Below are 13,358 nucleotides of genomic sequence, written 5' to 3'. Positions count from 1 at the left end.
CAATTTTTGCAGCACATTGTGGCTGGCACTTTTTGGGAGTTCAGACTTCATTTCTCCACTATATGGAGAAGCTGGTAAGGGAATGCCTTCCAACTGTTGAGACCTCAGGCAGTTTAGATTTTCTCCCTGGGCCTTGTTTCCTCAGTAGCAAAATGAGACAGTTGAATGAGATGACCTCAAAGGTCCATTGCAGCTCAAGATCCAATATAGCCCGCAACTATTCTGCAGGTTTCTTCTTGCAAGAGTCATCCAAGGTAATGAGAGGTGAGGGATTTACCAGGTGTCACCCAGACAGTATGTGTCTAAGGAGGGACTTGAACCTAGGTCTTCTTTCCTCGGAGACTAGCCCTCTATCCACTCTGCCCTATTGTTTGAAGATGATGTTCAGTCATTTTTCAGTTGTGATACACCTTTTTGTGACCCCCATTTGGGATTTTCTTGGAAAAGATATTGGAGTGGTTGGACATTTCCTTCTCCAGTTAATCTGACAGAAGTGGAAACCAAGGTAATCAAGGTGAAGTGACTTGCCTAGTGTCACACAGATGGTTAGATTTGAACTCAGAAAGATAAGTATTTCTAACTCCAGATCCATTGCCCCTATGCCAAAGCAATCAATGATCAATCATAGGGGGCAGCTAGGTGGCATAGTAGATAGAGCACTGACCTTGGAGTCAGAAGGACCTGAGTTGCTTTGCAAAACCAAACAAAAACAACGATCAATCATGATTTGAAGGATGGAAGCTAAAGACAGGTACCCATCTCTAGACAAAGAGGGAATGGAAGACTCTCCTTCCCTATTTCTACTCTGCTCAGCCTTGTTTTGGGACGTTTATCGTCCTTCAATGTGTAAATGTGCGTGACAGTCATTTAATAAATGATCATCCACAAATGAAAGAATGAATCTTATCTTTGGAACATTCTTGTCTGGTTTTCAAGAAATTCTCTCTAGCAAAATGTGCTGAATGCCTTCCTCTGGTAGTTTTAATGCTTCATCATCTCTGAGCTTAGTATATTAAGAGCAATAAACAAATGCTATTTTATCCATTCATACTTTCATTCAGACATTCATTCATTTATTCATCCATCCATCCATCAATCCTTTTGTTCATACATCACTTCATTCATCATACATTTATTCATCCATCCACCCATTCATTCATTCATTTATACCAATTCAGTCATCAGGCAATCTCCCCATTATCCCTCAACCAGTCCACCTCCATTCCCACTCATAAACCTTTGATATCTTTTTTACATTTCTCAGCTGCCAGTATTCATTGGGAACATGTCAAAGATTGTTCATACAGGCCATGAATGTCTCCATTACTCTGTGGATCACCTAAGATTTTGTTTACCTGAGAGCATTCTACCCATTATTCAAAGCTACCAGGACATTGTATTCAAAAGATGACTGGGGACCACTGCAGGGGAGGCATCATATCCCCCACACCATCTAATAGGGTTTATTTTTGCATGCCTTCATTTCCCAGAAGATCCCTCCTCCATCCCACCCTTCCAACAAAAAATATCAACAAGGTACTTTTTCATCTGAGCAACAGGAATGTTTGATCCACTTCATTTTCCAGTATGGGGAGTTATAGGTCAGTCTTTACGAGTGATTATAGAGTTCACTGAAAGGTTTTTGTGGCATTCCAAGGTCAATGCAATGATAAGATCTTAAATCTGGAACCAGAAGGGTCCTTGGAAGCCATTAAATCCTCACAGAGATGAGGAAACTGAGGCAGCAAAAGAGAGTCATTTACCCAAGTGTCTAAGGTAGAATCTGAACTCAGGTTGACTTGATGCTTCCTTCTACCCGTCCTTCCTAATCGGATAGTTTCAAAATCTTGATTCTTCCTCTACAGCATAGTCTGCACTGGTGCAGAATCTCGTCACCTCTCATCTGGCCTATTGCTAGTTCCTCGGCCTCAAGTCTCCCCCATCTCCAACCTCCCTCCACAAAGCTGCCAAAATAACCTCCCTAAACCACCTGTAGGCTATATCCCCAAAGAGACCAAGGAAAGAAGAAAAGGATATTATAGCGACTTTCTTTAGAATAACAAGAAACTGGAAGCCACAGAGGTGATCATCAGTTGGGGAATAACTGAACAAATTGGGTCGTATAGATTCAAGGGAATACTAGAGAGCTGTAAGACTTGCATGAACTGATTCAGGGTGAAGTGAGCAGAATCAGTAGCTTGCATGTTTAACTGGGGAAAATATAAAATGTTATTTTTTAAATGACAATCATTTGAGGCGGCTAGGTGGCGCAGTGTTTAGAGCACCGGCCCTGGAGTCAGGAGTACCTGGGTTCAAATCCAGCCTCAGACACTTAATAATGACCTAGCTGTGTGGCCTTGGGCAAGCCACTTAACCCCATTTGCCTTGCAAAAACCTAAAAAAAAAAGAAAGAGAGAGAAAAACTAGGAAGTTGGGGGGTAGCTAGGTGGCATCTAGGTGTTGCAGTGGATAGAGCACTGGCCCTGGAGTCAGGAGGACCTGAGTTCAAATCCGACCTCAGACCCTTAATTACCTAGCTGTGTGAGACCTTGGACAAGACACTTAACCCCATTGCCTTGGAAAAAAATAAAATAAGAGACCAGGAAGTTATCTTTCTTGGCTCCTCTTGTCCCATGACTGCCTGGTTCTCCCTGGCTCCATTACCAACAGAGCTTCATCCAAAGCCCTCACAGATACTAAGGGACCTGCCAATAGCCTCTGGTCTCCCTTTAGCATGAGGGGCCAGAGAGAGCATAGACCTAAAGCACCTACACTCAGCTTCCAAGTCAACCATCCTCATATTTTATAAAGAAGAGAAAGTGGGCATGTGAGTCCAGTTGTTTCCCAGCCAAGAGAGTCAACAGCATCTCTGTTGATATTGCACTGAGCTCCCTACATTCTCTACTCTCTGAGCCTCTTCTCAAAGGCAGGAGTCATGAGGGTGAGACCTCTGGTCAGTTTATAACCCTCAGGCTTCTTTCATCTAAATCGAGTAAAGTCACAGGAGACTGAAGTGTGTGTTGAGGAACTCTACTGTAAAATTCCTCCAAGACTCCTCTACCCAGAAGTAGAATAAAAACTATAAATAAAAACAAACTATAAACTATAGAAAAATATACACCAGGAATAAATAAAAATAAACTGCAAATAAAATCTAAACAAATAAATTTACAGCTGGAAGGGATGGTAGAGGCCATCTGGTCCATTTTACAGTTGAAGAAACTAAGACCCACAGAGGTTAAGTGACTTACCTAGGGGCACACAGCTAGTAAATGTCAAAGCTTAGATTTGAACTCAGGTCTTCCTGAGTTCTACCCATTGCACCACCTACTGAGCATTTAGTTCAAGGGGAACAAAGACCCAAGGAAATAAAAATATTCATAAAAGCAATTTTGGGGATAGCAAGAAATTGGATTCATGGATTGGGGGATGGCCAAACCAATCACAGTATGTAAATGCAATGCAATGTTACTGCGCTCTTAGGAATCACGAATATGAAGAATTAAGAGAAACTTGAGAAGGCGAGGATGATAGTTTTAATCTAGAAAGGGCCTCAGAGGTCATCTGGTTACCTAAGATCTGGTCTGGCTAATTCAGGTCATCCAGAAGTGATCTTCCTATTTTACAGATGAAGAAACTGTAACCAAGAGACATTAAGAAGCTTAATTAAGTCCCTCAGTCAATAATTGGCAGAGCTGACATTTGAACTCAGATCCTTTGTCTCTTATGTTCAAGACATGCAAGGGAGGTAAATGGTTTTGGTTGAAAGACCAACATAAGGGGCAGCTAGGTGAACCAGTGGATAGAGCACTGGCCCTGGAGTCAGGAGGACCTTAGACGCTAATTGTGTGACCCTGGGCAAGTCACTTAACACTAACTGCTGAGAAAGACAAAGACAGAGAAAGACAGAGAGAGACAGAGAAGGACAGAGACAGAGACAGAGACAGAGACAGATAAAGACAGAGAGAAAGAGAAACAGAGAGACAGAGACAAAGAGACAGAGAGACAGAGAGGGAAACAGAGAGAGACAGGGACAGAGAACAGCATTCACTAACATAGGAAGAACCAATGACATCATATCTCAAATCAATCCTCCAACCAGCTTTTACTCCAGAAGACTGACAAAGAAGTGGTGGGCTGTGAGCATCCACTATCAGATATGGTCATGAACCAGTCTGCCTTGCTTGTATAAAGGAAAGTTCTATTGAATCAGGATGAATAATAGGAAATGGCTTCAATGTACCTTCTCCAAAGCATCAATAAAATATTACTCCCCCCCATGATAAATCTAGGAAGCCCAGTCCTGAAAGTTCAGCATCATAAGAAAATATAACCAGAGAGAAGCAGAGAGTACCCCCAGTTGTGCCCTAGATCACTCTCCTGGAAGCCCCCTCACTCTTGAACAATGGAGGAAATGCCTTGGGTTCCAGCTGAGAGCGGGGTTCCACTTTTCTGATAGAGACATTCATTTATATCTATCTTGATTTGGAAAACACTGTCCAATCCTTTGACCCAAGGACTCTACTGGTCAGCTCAGCCAACCTCCCCAGGCAGAGTTGGAGCCCGTACTTCATGATAACACATAGGTAATAATAGATCTGGCTGCTGGGTGGCACCATAGGACTCAGAGCACCAGACCTGAAGCCAGGAAGACTCATCTTCTCAAGTTCAAATCTAGCCTCAGTCACTTGCTAACTGGGTGACCCTGGGCAAGTCACTTCAACCTATTTGCCTCAGTTTCCTCATCTGTAAAATGACCTGGAGAAGGAAATGGCAAACCACTCCAGTATCTTTATCAAGAAAACCCCAAAATAGAATCACAAAAAGTTGGACACAACTGAATACAAATAGCAACAATACCCAGGCTTTACTAAATTCAAACTTTTCTTTTTTTATTTTAATTTTATTTTTTTCCAATTCCATATTGATTTGCATATTTTTCCTCCCTTCCTTATGACAGTGATTAATCTGACATAGTTTACATGTACAATCATGTTGAACATATTTCCATATTAGTTTATATTCATCTCCTCTTTTAAATCTCACAACAAACTTGTTCTAGGTTTCTTTCCCCCCAGTTTTATAGCTGGAGAAACAAAAACTGGGAGAGTTTAAATAATAGACCGGAAGTCAAGCAACCTGGTTTCTTGTCCCAGTTCTGCCACTAACGTCCCTATATGATTTTTTTTTTTAGGTTTTTTGCAAGGCAAATGGGGTTAAGTGGCTTGCCCAAGGCCACACAGCTAGGTCATTATTAAGTGTCTGAGACTAGATTTGAACCCAAGTACTCCTGACTCCAGGGCTGGTGCTTTATCCACTGCGCCACCTAGCCACCCCTATATGATTTTGATCAAATTATTTCCTCTCTCTAAGCCCTGGGTTCCCCTTCCTTAAAATGAAGGGGTGCAATCTGATACTCTCAAAAGTTTAAGATTTATTTGAGGTTATTGGATGAATAGTTAGTGACAGATCTGATCTGACTCCACATATTTCTCCATCATTTCCTTGCCACCATTCTCTCTTACCTTTGTAGTAGTCCCCAGTACACACGGCATTGACCAGAGGCTGGGAGTTCCGGGTGGCTTGGTCGATCTGTAGCAGAGGTAAGATGCACTCATTCATCCCATCCCGGAGATTCAGCACAGCCTTCATCAGACAGGTTTTCCCAGTGGCTGCATCTGTCAGGGAGGTTGAGGTAAATGGAGATAAAGAAGGGGAACCATTACCTGGCCTTCCTGTTCTTGTTTTTTTGTTTTTTGTGTTTTTTTGCTAGGCAATGGGGTTAAGTGGTTTGCCCAAGGCCACACAGCTAGATAATTATTAAGTGTCTGAGGCCAGATTTGAACTCAGGTACTCCTGACTCAAGGACCAGTGCTCTATCCACTGCACCACCTAGCCACCCCCTGGCCTTCATGTTGTAACCAACTCAGCCTCAACCTCAATAATGCTAGTAGCGGTTTTCCATGAATCCAATGGGATCATTCATGCTCCAGACTAATCAATCAGTAAGTTTCTGTTGTATCTCTATGGTGACTGGGGGGAGGAAGAACAGGAAAAAAGGCACATGGTCCCTGCCCTCAAGGAGTATGTAGTCTAGTTAGAAAGATATGACTCTGCTACATGAAATAATCAAACAATGTGATAGGACAATGTGGCATTCAATCTTTGAGTGTGTTGTATAGAAGAAAATGTTAGAAAAGTCTGGAGAAGGCTAGGGCATCACAGAAAGCTTCTTGTAGGAGGTATAACTTAATCAAGAGTCAGGAAGGAGGCAGAGCCAAGATGGCCACAAGAGAGGATCTTGTCTTAGGCGCTCTCTCATAAAACTTCTAAACTAAGGACTCTAACTAAATTTTCGAGACAGAGCCCACAGAGGGACCCAGTGAGGCAGTTCTCCTACTCAAGGTGACCTGGAAAAGAGCAGAAAGGCTCTGCTCCCCGGGCCGGAGGGGTGGCCCGACATAGCCAAAGAACTCCAGCCTCCCAGAGGCAGCCCCAGGGCGCTGGGAGTCTCCTGAGTTGCACCCCGGGGAGCACCGGGCACAAAGTGGGGGAACAGCGGGGGACCTCTGCCAGAGCGAGCCCTCCGGGCACACAGCCAGCAGCATGGCCAAGGCAGTCCAGATCCAGGAACAGAAGCAGGTGGAGCCAGTAAGCAGGAGCCCCCAGGGCATGAGCCCATTGAGCTGAGGGAGGGGAGTGAAGAGAGAGAGAGACTGCCAAGCTCTGCCCCTGGAACAGGACTCTGGGGCTCTGACCACATTCAGACCCTGATCACAGTCTAGGCCCCCCCATAGAACAGCAGGGCCCCCCCCCACCTCAGCCCCAGCAGAGGGGGGCGCTTCACAGACCAGGAGGGAGGACAGAGCCTCACACACTGAGACCCTTGTGGGAGTGCCCCAAAAGCTCAGGAAGCACCCCAAAACCAGGCCCAGGCTGGGAAAATGAGCAAGCAAAGAAATAAGAGGAAGACCATTGAGAAATATTTTGCCGTGAGCACAAGAAGAATCAAAACACTCAGTCTGAAGATGAGGAAGCACAAGCTCCTGCATCTAAAGACTCCAAGAAAAAACAGAAATTGGGCTCAGGCTATGACAGAGCTCAAAAAAGACCTTGAAAATCAAATGAGGGAGTTGGAAGAAAAACTGGGAAAAGAAAGGAGAGAGATGCAGGAAAAACATGAAAATGAAGTCAGCAGCCTAATCAAGGAAATCCAAAAAAATGCTGAAGAAAATAGCATGCTAAAAACCAGCTTAGGTCAAATGGATAAAACAGTTCAAAAAGTTATTGAGGAGAAGAATGCTTTAAAAAGCAGAATTGACCAGATAGAAAAAGAGATAAGAAAGCTCTCTGAGGAAAACAAATCCTTCAGACAAAGGATAGAACTCAGGGAGAATGATTAATTTATGAGAAATCAGGACTCATTACTTCAAAACCAAAAGAATGGAAAAATAGAAGAAAATGTGAAACATTTCATTGAAAAAACAACTGATAAGGAAAACAGACTTAGGAAAGATAATTTAAAAATTATTGGAATACTTGAAAGTCATGATCAGAAAAAGAGCCTTGACATCATTTTCAAAGAATTACTACAGGAAAATTGCCCTAATACCCTAGAAGCAGAGGGCAAAATAGAAATGGAGAGAATCCACCGATCCCCCTGAGAAAGAGATCCCAAAAAACCAACCCCTAGGAATATTATAGCCAAGTTCCAGAACTCCCAAGTCAAAGAGAAAATATTAAAAGCAGCCAGAAGGACACAGTTCAAATATCGTGGAGCTGCCGTCAGGATCACACAGGACTTAGCAGCAGCTACATTGGAAGCTCGTAGGGCTTGGAATACAATATACCAGAAGGCAAAAGAGTTTAGAATGCAGCCAAGAATGAACTACCCAGCAAGGCTGAATGTCCTCTTCCAGGGAAAAAGATGGACTTTCAATGAACCAGGGGAATTTCAAATGTTCCTGTTGGAATGGCCAGAGCTGAACAGAAGGTTTGATCTTCAGATACAGGACTCAGGTGAAGCATGGAGATTGGAGGAGAGGGGGGAAATATGAGGGACTTAATGAGGATGAACTGCATGTATTCCTGCATAGAAAAATGACACTGATAATACTCATATGAACCTTCTCAGTTAATAGAGCAGGTAGAGGGAGCTTTTATAGTTGAAGCACAGGAGAAAGCTGAATTCGAAGATAAAATATGGTATAAAAATGGAGTCAATAGAAAAAAAGGGAAATGTAATGGGAGAAAGAAAAGGGAGAGGGGGGAATAGGCCAAGATATTTCAGATAATAAGATTTTTCTTCATTACAATGAGCTATTGCAATGATATGGAAGGGGGAAGGCAAGGGGGAATGAGGGAATCTTCACTCTCATCAGAGGAGACTAGGAGAGGAAACAGCTAATATACTCAATGGGGTACAGACATCTGGAGTAAGAAGGAGGGGGTCAGGGGGAAGGGGTGGGGATGTGAATAAAGGAGGAGAGGATGGACCATGGGGGGACAGTGGTCAGATATAACACATTTTCTTTTCTACTTCTTGCAAGGGGCTGGGATTGGATGGCCTGTCCGGGACCATGGGGCCAGGTGGATGCTGAGCCTAAGGGGTGGTATGGGGGCTCGGGTCCTCTTGGCCCCAGGGCCAGGGATCTGTCTGCTGCGCCACTCAGCTACCCTACAGCAGAGTCAGAGTGAAAGGAGAGAGAAAACATAGTACAGGGTAGTGGAGAAATACGAAAGGAGGGAGTTGCGATCAGCAATGGCAAAGGTGGAAAAATATGGAAGTAACTTTTGTGATGGACTTATCATAAAGAATGCGATCCACCCACGACAGAGTTGTTGATGTTGGAACAAAGACTGAAGCACATTTTTTATTATTATTATTTTGGGGGGGGGTGCAGGGCAAGTGGGGCTGGGTGGCCTGCCTGGGGCTGCATAGCAGGGTGATCTTTGGGTGTCTGAGGCCAGATTTGGACCCGGGTGCTCCTGGCTCAAGGGCCAGTGCTCTGTCCGCCACCCAGCCACCCTTACTATTATTACTATTTTATTTTATTTTAGGTCTTTTTTTCTTTTTTTTTTTTTTTTTTTTGGTTTATGCAGGGCAGTGGGGTTGGGGTGGCTTGCATGTCACACAGGGTATACGGGGCTAGATATGGGCTTGGGTGCCCCTGGCTCCAGGGCTGGTGCTCCGTCCACTGCGCCACCTGATCATAACTACAATTATTACTATTATTTTTTAATTTTAATTTTAAATTTTTTCTCTTCCCTTTATCACTCAAATGAGTCTATATTTTTGGGGTATTTTGTTTACTCTTAAACAAGAATATTTTATTAATGTATAAAAAAAATTAGGGTGGCTAGGTGGCACAGTGGATAAAGCACCTGCCCTGGAGTCAGGAGTACTTGGGTTCAAATCTGGTCTCAGACACTTGATAATTACCTAGCTGTGTGGCCTTGGGCAAGCCACTTAACCCCATTTGCCTTGCAAAAACTTTAAAAAAAAATTGTACAAAATGAGAATAAATAAATATTAAATAAAAAAAGAAATAGCAAAATTAAATTAAATTAAATTAAATTTTTTAAAAAAGAGTCAGGAAGACTAGAGAGGGATGTAGGCAAAAGCACCAAGACAACAACGAGCTTGTCATTAATCCAATGTAGTAGTAGTATTCCAATCCTTCCCTCCAGGTAAGTTAGGCTACATTTTCCTTAAATGCTATTGCGATCATGCATGAGTCTTGGTTGACTCAAAGACTAAGGTTGAGGCTTCCTAGTCACCTACGAGGCTCCAGGGGCGACCACATGCTTGGCCGAGGGATCTCAGGTCAAGGGAACTTCATTCAACTGAATCAATGTAGAGGCATCTTCAACACTCGTCCTTGTTGAACACCCGTCTCCTGCATTGGCCAAGTCAATTAAATGTCCTTTTGCTAACTGTTGGGTGACTCATGAGTGTCTCATTTTGTTCCAATATTGGATATAAACTCTGTGGAAAATTTAGGAATCCTTGGGGACTATGATGAGACTATGATGCAACATTTACTGGAATTCCCAAATCACAAAAGGCACTCATAGGGGATATAGACATAAAGGTGGAAAATCATTGAGTTCAAACTCCTCACTTTGGGGGCAGCTGGGGTGATGTAATGGATAGAGTACCAGTCCTGGAGTCAGGAGGATCTGAGTTCGAATCCAGTCTCAAACATTTGATTCTTACTGACTGTATGACCTTGGGCAAGCCATTTAACCCATTGCCCCACAAAAACAAGCTTCTCATTTTATGGATGAGGCACAGACAGGTTAGGTGCCTTGCCCGGGTTCCCATAGCTAGTTCACAGAAGGACAATATTTCACAAGTTATAATGTTTTAGTGTCTACAAGGGCCCCTTCCTATGAATTCTTATGGTACCCTCCAATCTGGACCCCCCCCCAAGAAAGTAACTTGGAGATAGGTCAGAACAGATGGGGCTCAGCCCTGAGAAAGTAGTATTGATGAGGGGCTACCATTAGAGAGTTCAACAATTCAGGGGCTGCTATTTTTCACCCGCTGACGTAAGCAATAGATACCATTGATATCAATGCCATTGCTGCTAGTCACTATTCTTGCATCTAAGTCATCAAAGAAAGGCAAAGTTTAGGCTGCTATTTAGAGCTGTAACTAGGGTTGGGCCGCTGTGGTTTTGCCTCAGGGCACACACATTAAGTTAAGCTAGAACTTCTTCAACAGCCTAGAAGCCCTTAGTTAGCAACGATACTTAGTTAAAGTAAGAAGTGCTCATGGGCTCCTGGAGCTCTGTCTCCTCTGCCATGGGGCCTTATGTCCCAGGCTCTTTCCTTTCCTTTCAACTGAATGTGTTTTAAAAAGCTAATGTGAGAACATATTTACTGCCTGTATCAACCAGGTTTTATGAAATTTATCACCCACTACAAACACCAAAATTAAGAATAACAGCTCTGTGTTACATCCATCCATCCCATTGGGCTGTATGAAATATGGACAATTCCTATCCTGGCCAACTTGGGACATTAAACATTAAAACAACATTAAAACTCGTGGCAAAAATAAAACCAAGTTTACTATCTAGCCAGCAAAAGAATTTAATTAAAACTAGGAATCTAACGTGTACTTCCTCTTTGCCATTCCCCAGTGAGCTCATCCTTGGCTTTTACTCATTTCCTCTCTTCCAAACCACCACCACAGACTCACCAAACAGGGGTGGCTCTATAGGTTTCCCCTTGGGCTGTTTGTTGCAAAAAGCCTGCTCCTAACAGCTCTGGGGCCATACCTGTGAATTCAGAGTCTGTGAGATACTTGCTGGTCAGCATCAAATACTCCAGTAAACCATCCAGGTTGTCCGGGTTTCCCTCCATAACTGCATTGAAGAGTCGGTCACGGTCGAAACGGTTTGGATCTGATGGACTGACAAGGGAAATGGGGAACAGAGGAGGGGATTAAACTGGGCAGCTGTCCATGTCCCCACTAGGGTAAAAAACTCTGCCCTATAGTGACTTTAGAGACCCCACTCAGCCCTGATTGCTCACCAGATGATTTCTAAGGTCCCTTCTAAGTTCAACATTCTATGAACCTATGACCCTAGTATGCCAATCCTTTATAGACTACCCTCAAGACCCTTAAACATATTTGATTCTCTCAGATTCAAATGTGATGGCACATTTTGTAGTATTGATGACTGACTAGGAATCATGTGGTTGATTTAGATCTGGAAGGAACCTTAAAAGTCTAACCCTCTCATTTTACATAGGATTAAACCAAGGTCCATGGAAACTGGGAGAAGCACAAGGAAAGTCAGTTTCCAGGATATCATAAAGAGGGGGAAAAATCTAGAATGGGAAGACTATCAAGTACCCAGGGGGGAAGAACTTTAAAGTCTTTTCCCCAGTTCCCTCCCCCACCCACCCAATCCACCAATTAATATGCTCTCCTCAGTTGCCTCTTTGAATGGTCAGGATTGGTTTTAAGAATAAGGACTGTTAGGGGTGGCTAGGTGGTGCAGTGGATAGAGCACCGGCCCTGGAGTCAGGAGTACCTGGGTTCAAATCCAGCCTCACGACAATAATTTCCTGCCTGTGTGGCCTTGGGCAAGCCACTTAACCCCATTACCTTGCAAAAACTAAAAAAAAAAAAAAAAAAAGAATAAGGACTGTTGGAACTACTGCATCCTGGACCCAGTAAGCCTAAATAATGTTTTTGTTTTTTAGGGTTTTTTGTAGGGCAAATGGGGTTAAGTGGTTTGCCCAAGGCCACACAGCTAGGTCATTATTAGGTGTCTAAGACCGGATTTGAACCCAGGTACTCCTGACTCCAGGGCCGGTGCTTTATCCTCTGCGCCACCTAGCAGCCCCTTAAATAATGTTTTTAAACACATAAAATTAAATGCATAAGATTGCCAAGAAGACAAATTAATGTATTGAAATATAGTTAATGGAATATTTCCAAGTTAACAATCCCTGATCTAGTCTCATTTTACAGATGAAGAAAAATTTAGGCCCAAAGAGATGACTTGCCCCTTGGAAAGAACCTCAGTTGCCTTCTAGCCCAACCAAGGAATACTCATGAAGACAACCTGACCCCCAAGATATTATCAAACGAATCACTCTGCTTACCTGGGACCTAGCCCTTTCCGGTAATTGAGATTAACTTTGATCTGAGGGGAGAAGGCCTTGCTCTCCTTCTGAAAGGCCGACTCCATGGGGGGCAGCTGGTCTCTAGATCCTCTCTCCCCCGTAGCTGAAGCAGCAGCAGCCGACCCCCCTTCCTGATCCTGGTCCCCTTCCGTAGTCTCTAGCCGAAAGGCCTGGCCTCTGGCTGGCTCAGGCATCTTGGAGCGGAGGCGGGTCCCCTGCCTTATCTCTTCCTACGAGTTCTCAGGATCTTCCCAAGAGGTCGCCTTTGGAAAGAAAGAGATACACAAAGGTTTTGCAAGACTCGGCAGGAATAGAGAAAGAAACAAATGTTTTACAAGGACAGGAGGGTGGGCAAGACCAAAGGGTGCCACGGGAAAACAGGAGAGTCAAGGCCAGCCTGGGAGGCAAGGGTTGTGCAGGTAGAGGAGATGAGTCTTAGAAAGAGGCAGCTTGGTATACAGAAGTGGCTCAAGGAGTGGGTTTGAGTCTTGAGGCTGCATGACCCTGGGCAAATCACTGAACCTCGATGAGTCTAAAAGTCATAGAGCCAAGAGTGTGATTTTTGCTATAGCATCCACAAACAATTTTGAAAGACTAAGAACTCTGATCATTCCAGAGGACCAATGAAGAGACATGGCGCCCATCTCTGAGAGGCGGTAGATTAGCACGCGGACTGAGGCACAGTTCCCAACATGGTCAATGTGGAAATT

At 43.7% G+C, this 13,358-nt stretch overlaps 1 protein-coding gene across 4 annotated transcripts in view; it reads right to left on the bottom strand.

The window, feature by feature from the left end:
- The window catches only part of TRPV2 (transient receptor potential cation channel subfamily V member 2), a 42,077-nt gene that overhangs the window by 22,391 nt on the left and 6,328 nt on the right, over positions 1 to 13,358 (bottom strand). For all 4 annotated transcript variants that reach the window (XM_074189282.1, XM_074189283.1, XM_074189284.1 and 1 more), the window contains 3 exons: positions 12,628 to 12,911; positions 11,289 to 11,422; positions 5,526 to 5,678 (listed from right to left, as the gene is read on the bottom strand). In XM_074189282.1, coding sequence (XP_074045383.1) covers positions 5,526 to 5,678; positions 11,289 to 11,422; positions 12,628 to 12,842 — 502 coding nt within the window. In that variant the 5' untranslated portion in view covers positions 12,843 to 12,911. The remainder of the gene's footprint in view (positions 1 to 5,525; positions 5,679 to 11,288; positions 11,423 to 12,627; positions 12,912 to 13,358) is intronic.

The sequence above is a fragment of the Macrotis lagotis genome, chromosome 5, assembly GCF_037893015.1.
Source record: "Macrotis lagotis isolate mMagLag1 chromosome 5, bilby.v1.9.chrom.fasta, whole genome shotgun sequence".
In the NCBI taxonomy this organism is placed as follows: Eukaryota; Metazoa; Chordata; class Mammalia; order Peramelemorphia; family Peramelidae; genus Macrotis; species Macrotis lagotis.
The sequence above is the reverse complement of the archived record's forward strand: the minus strand, read 5'-3'. Positions and strand labels throughout refer to the sequence as shown.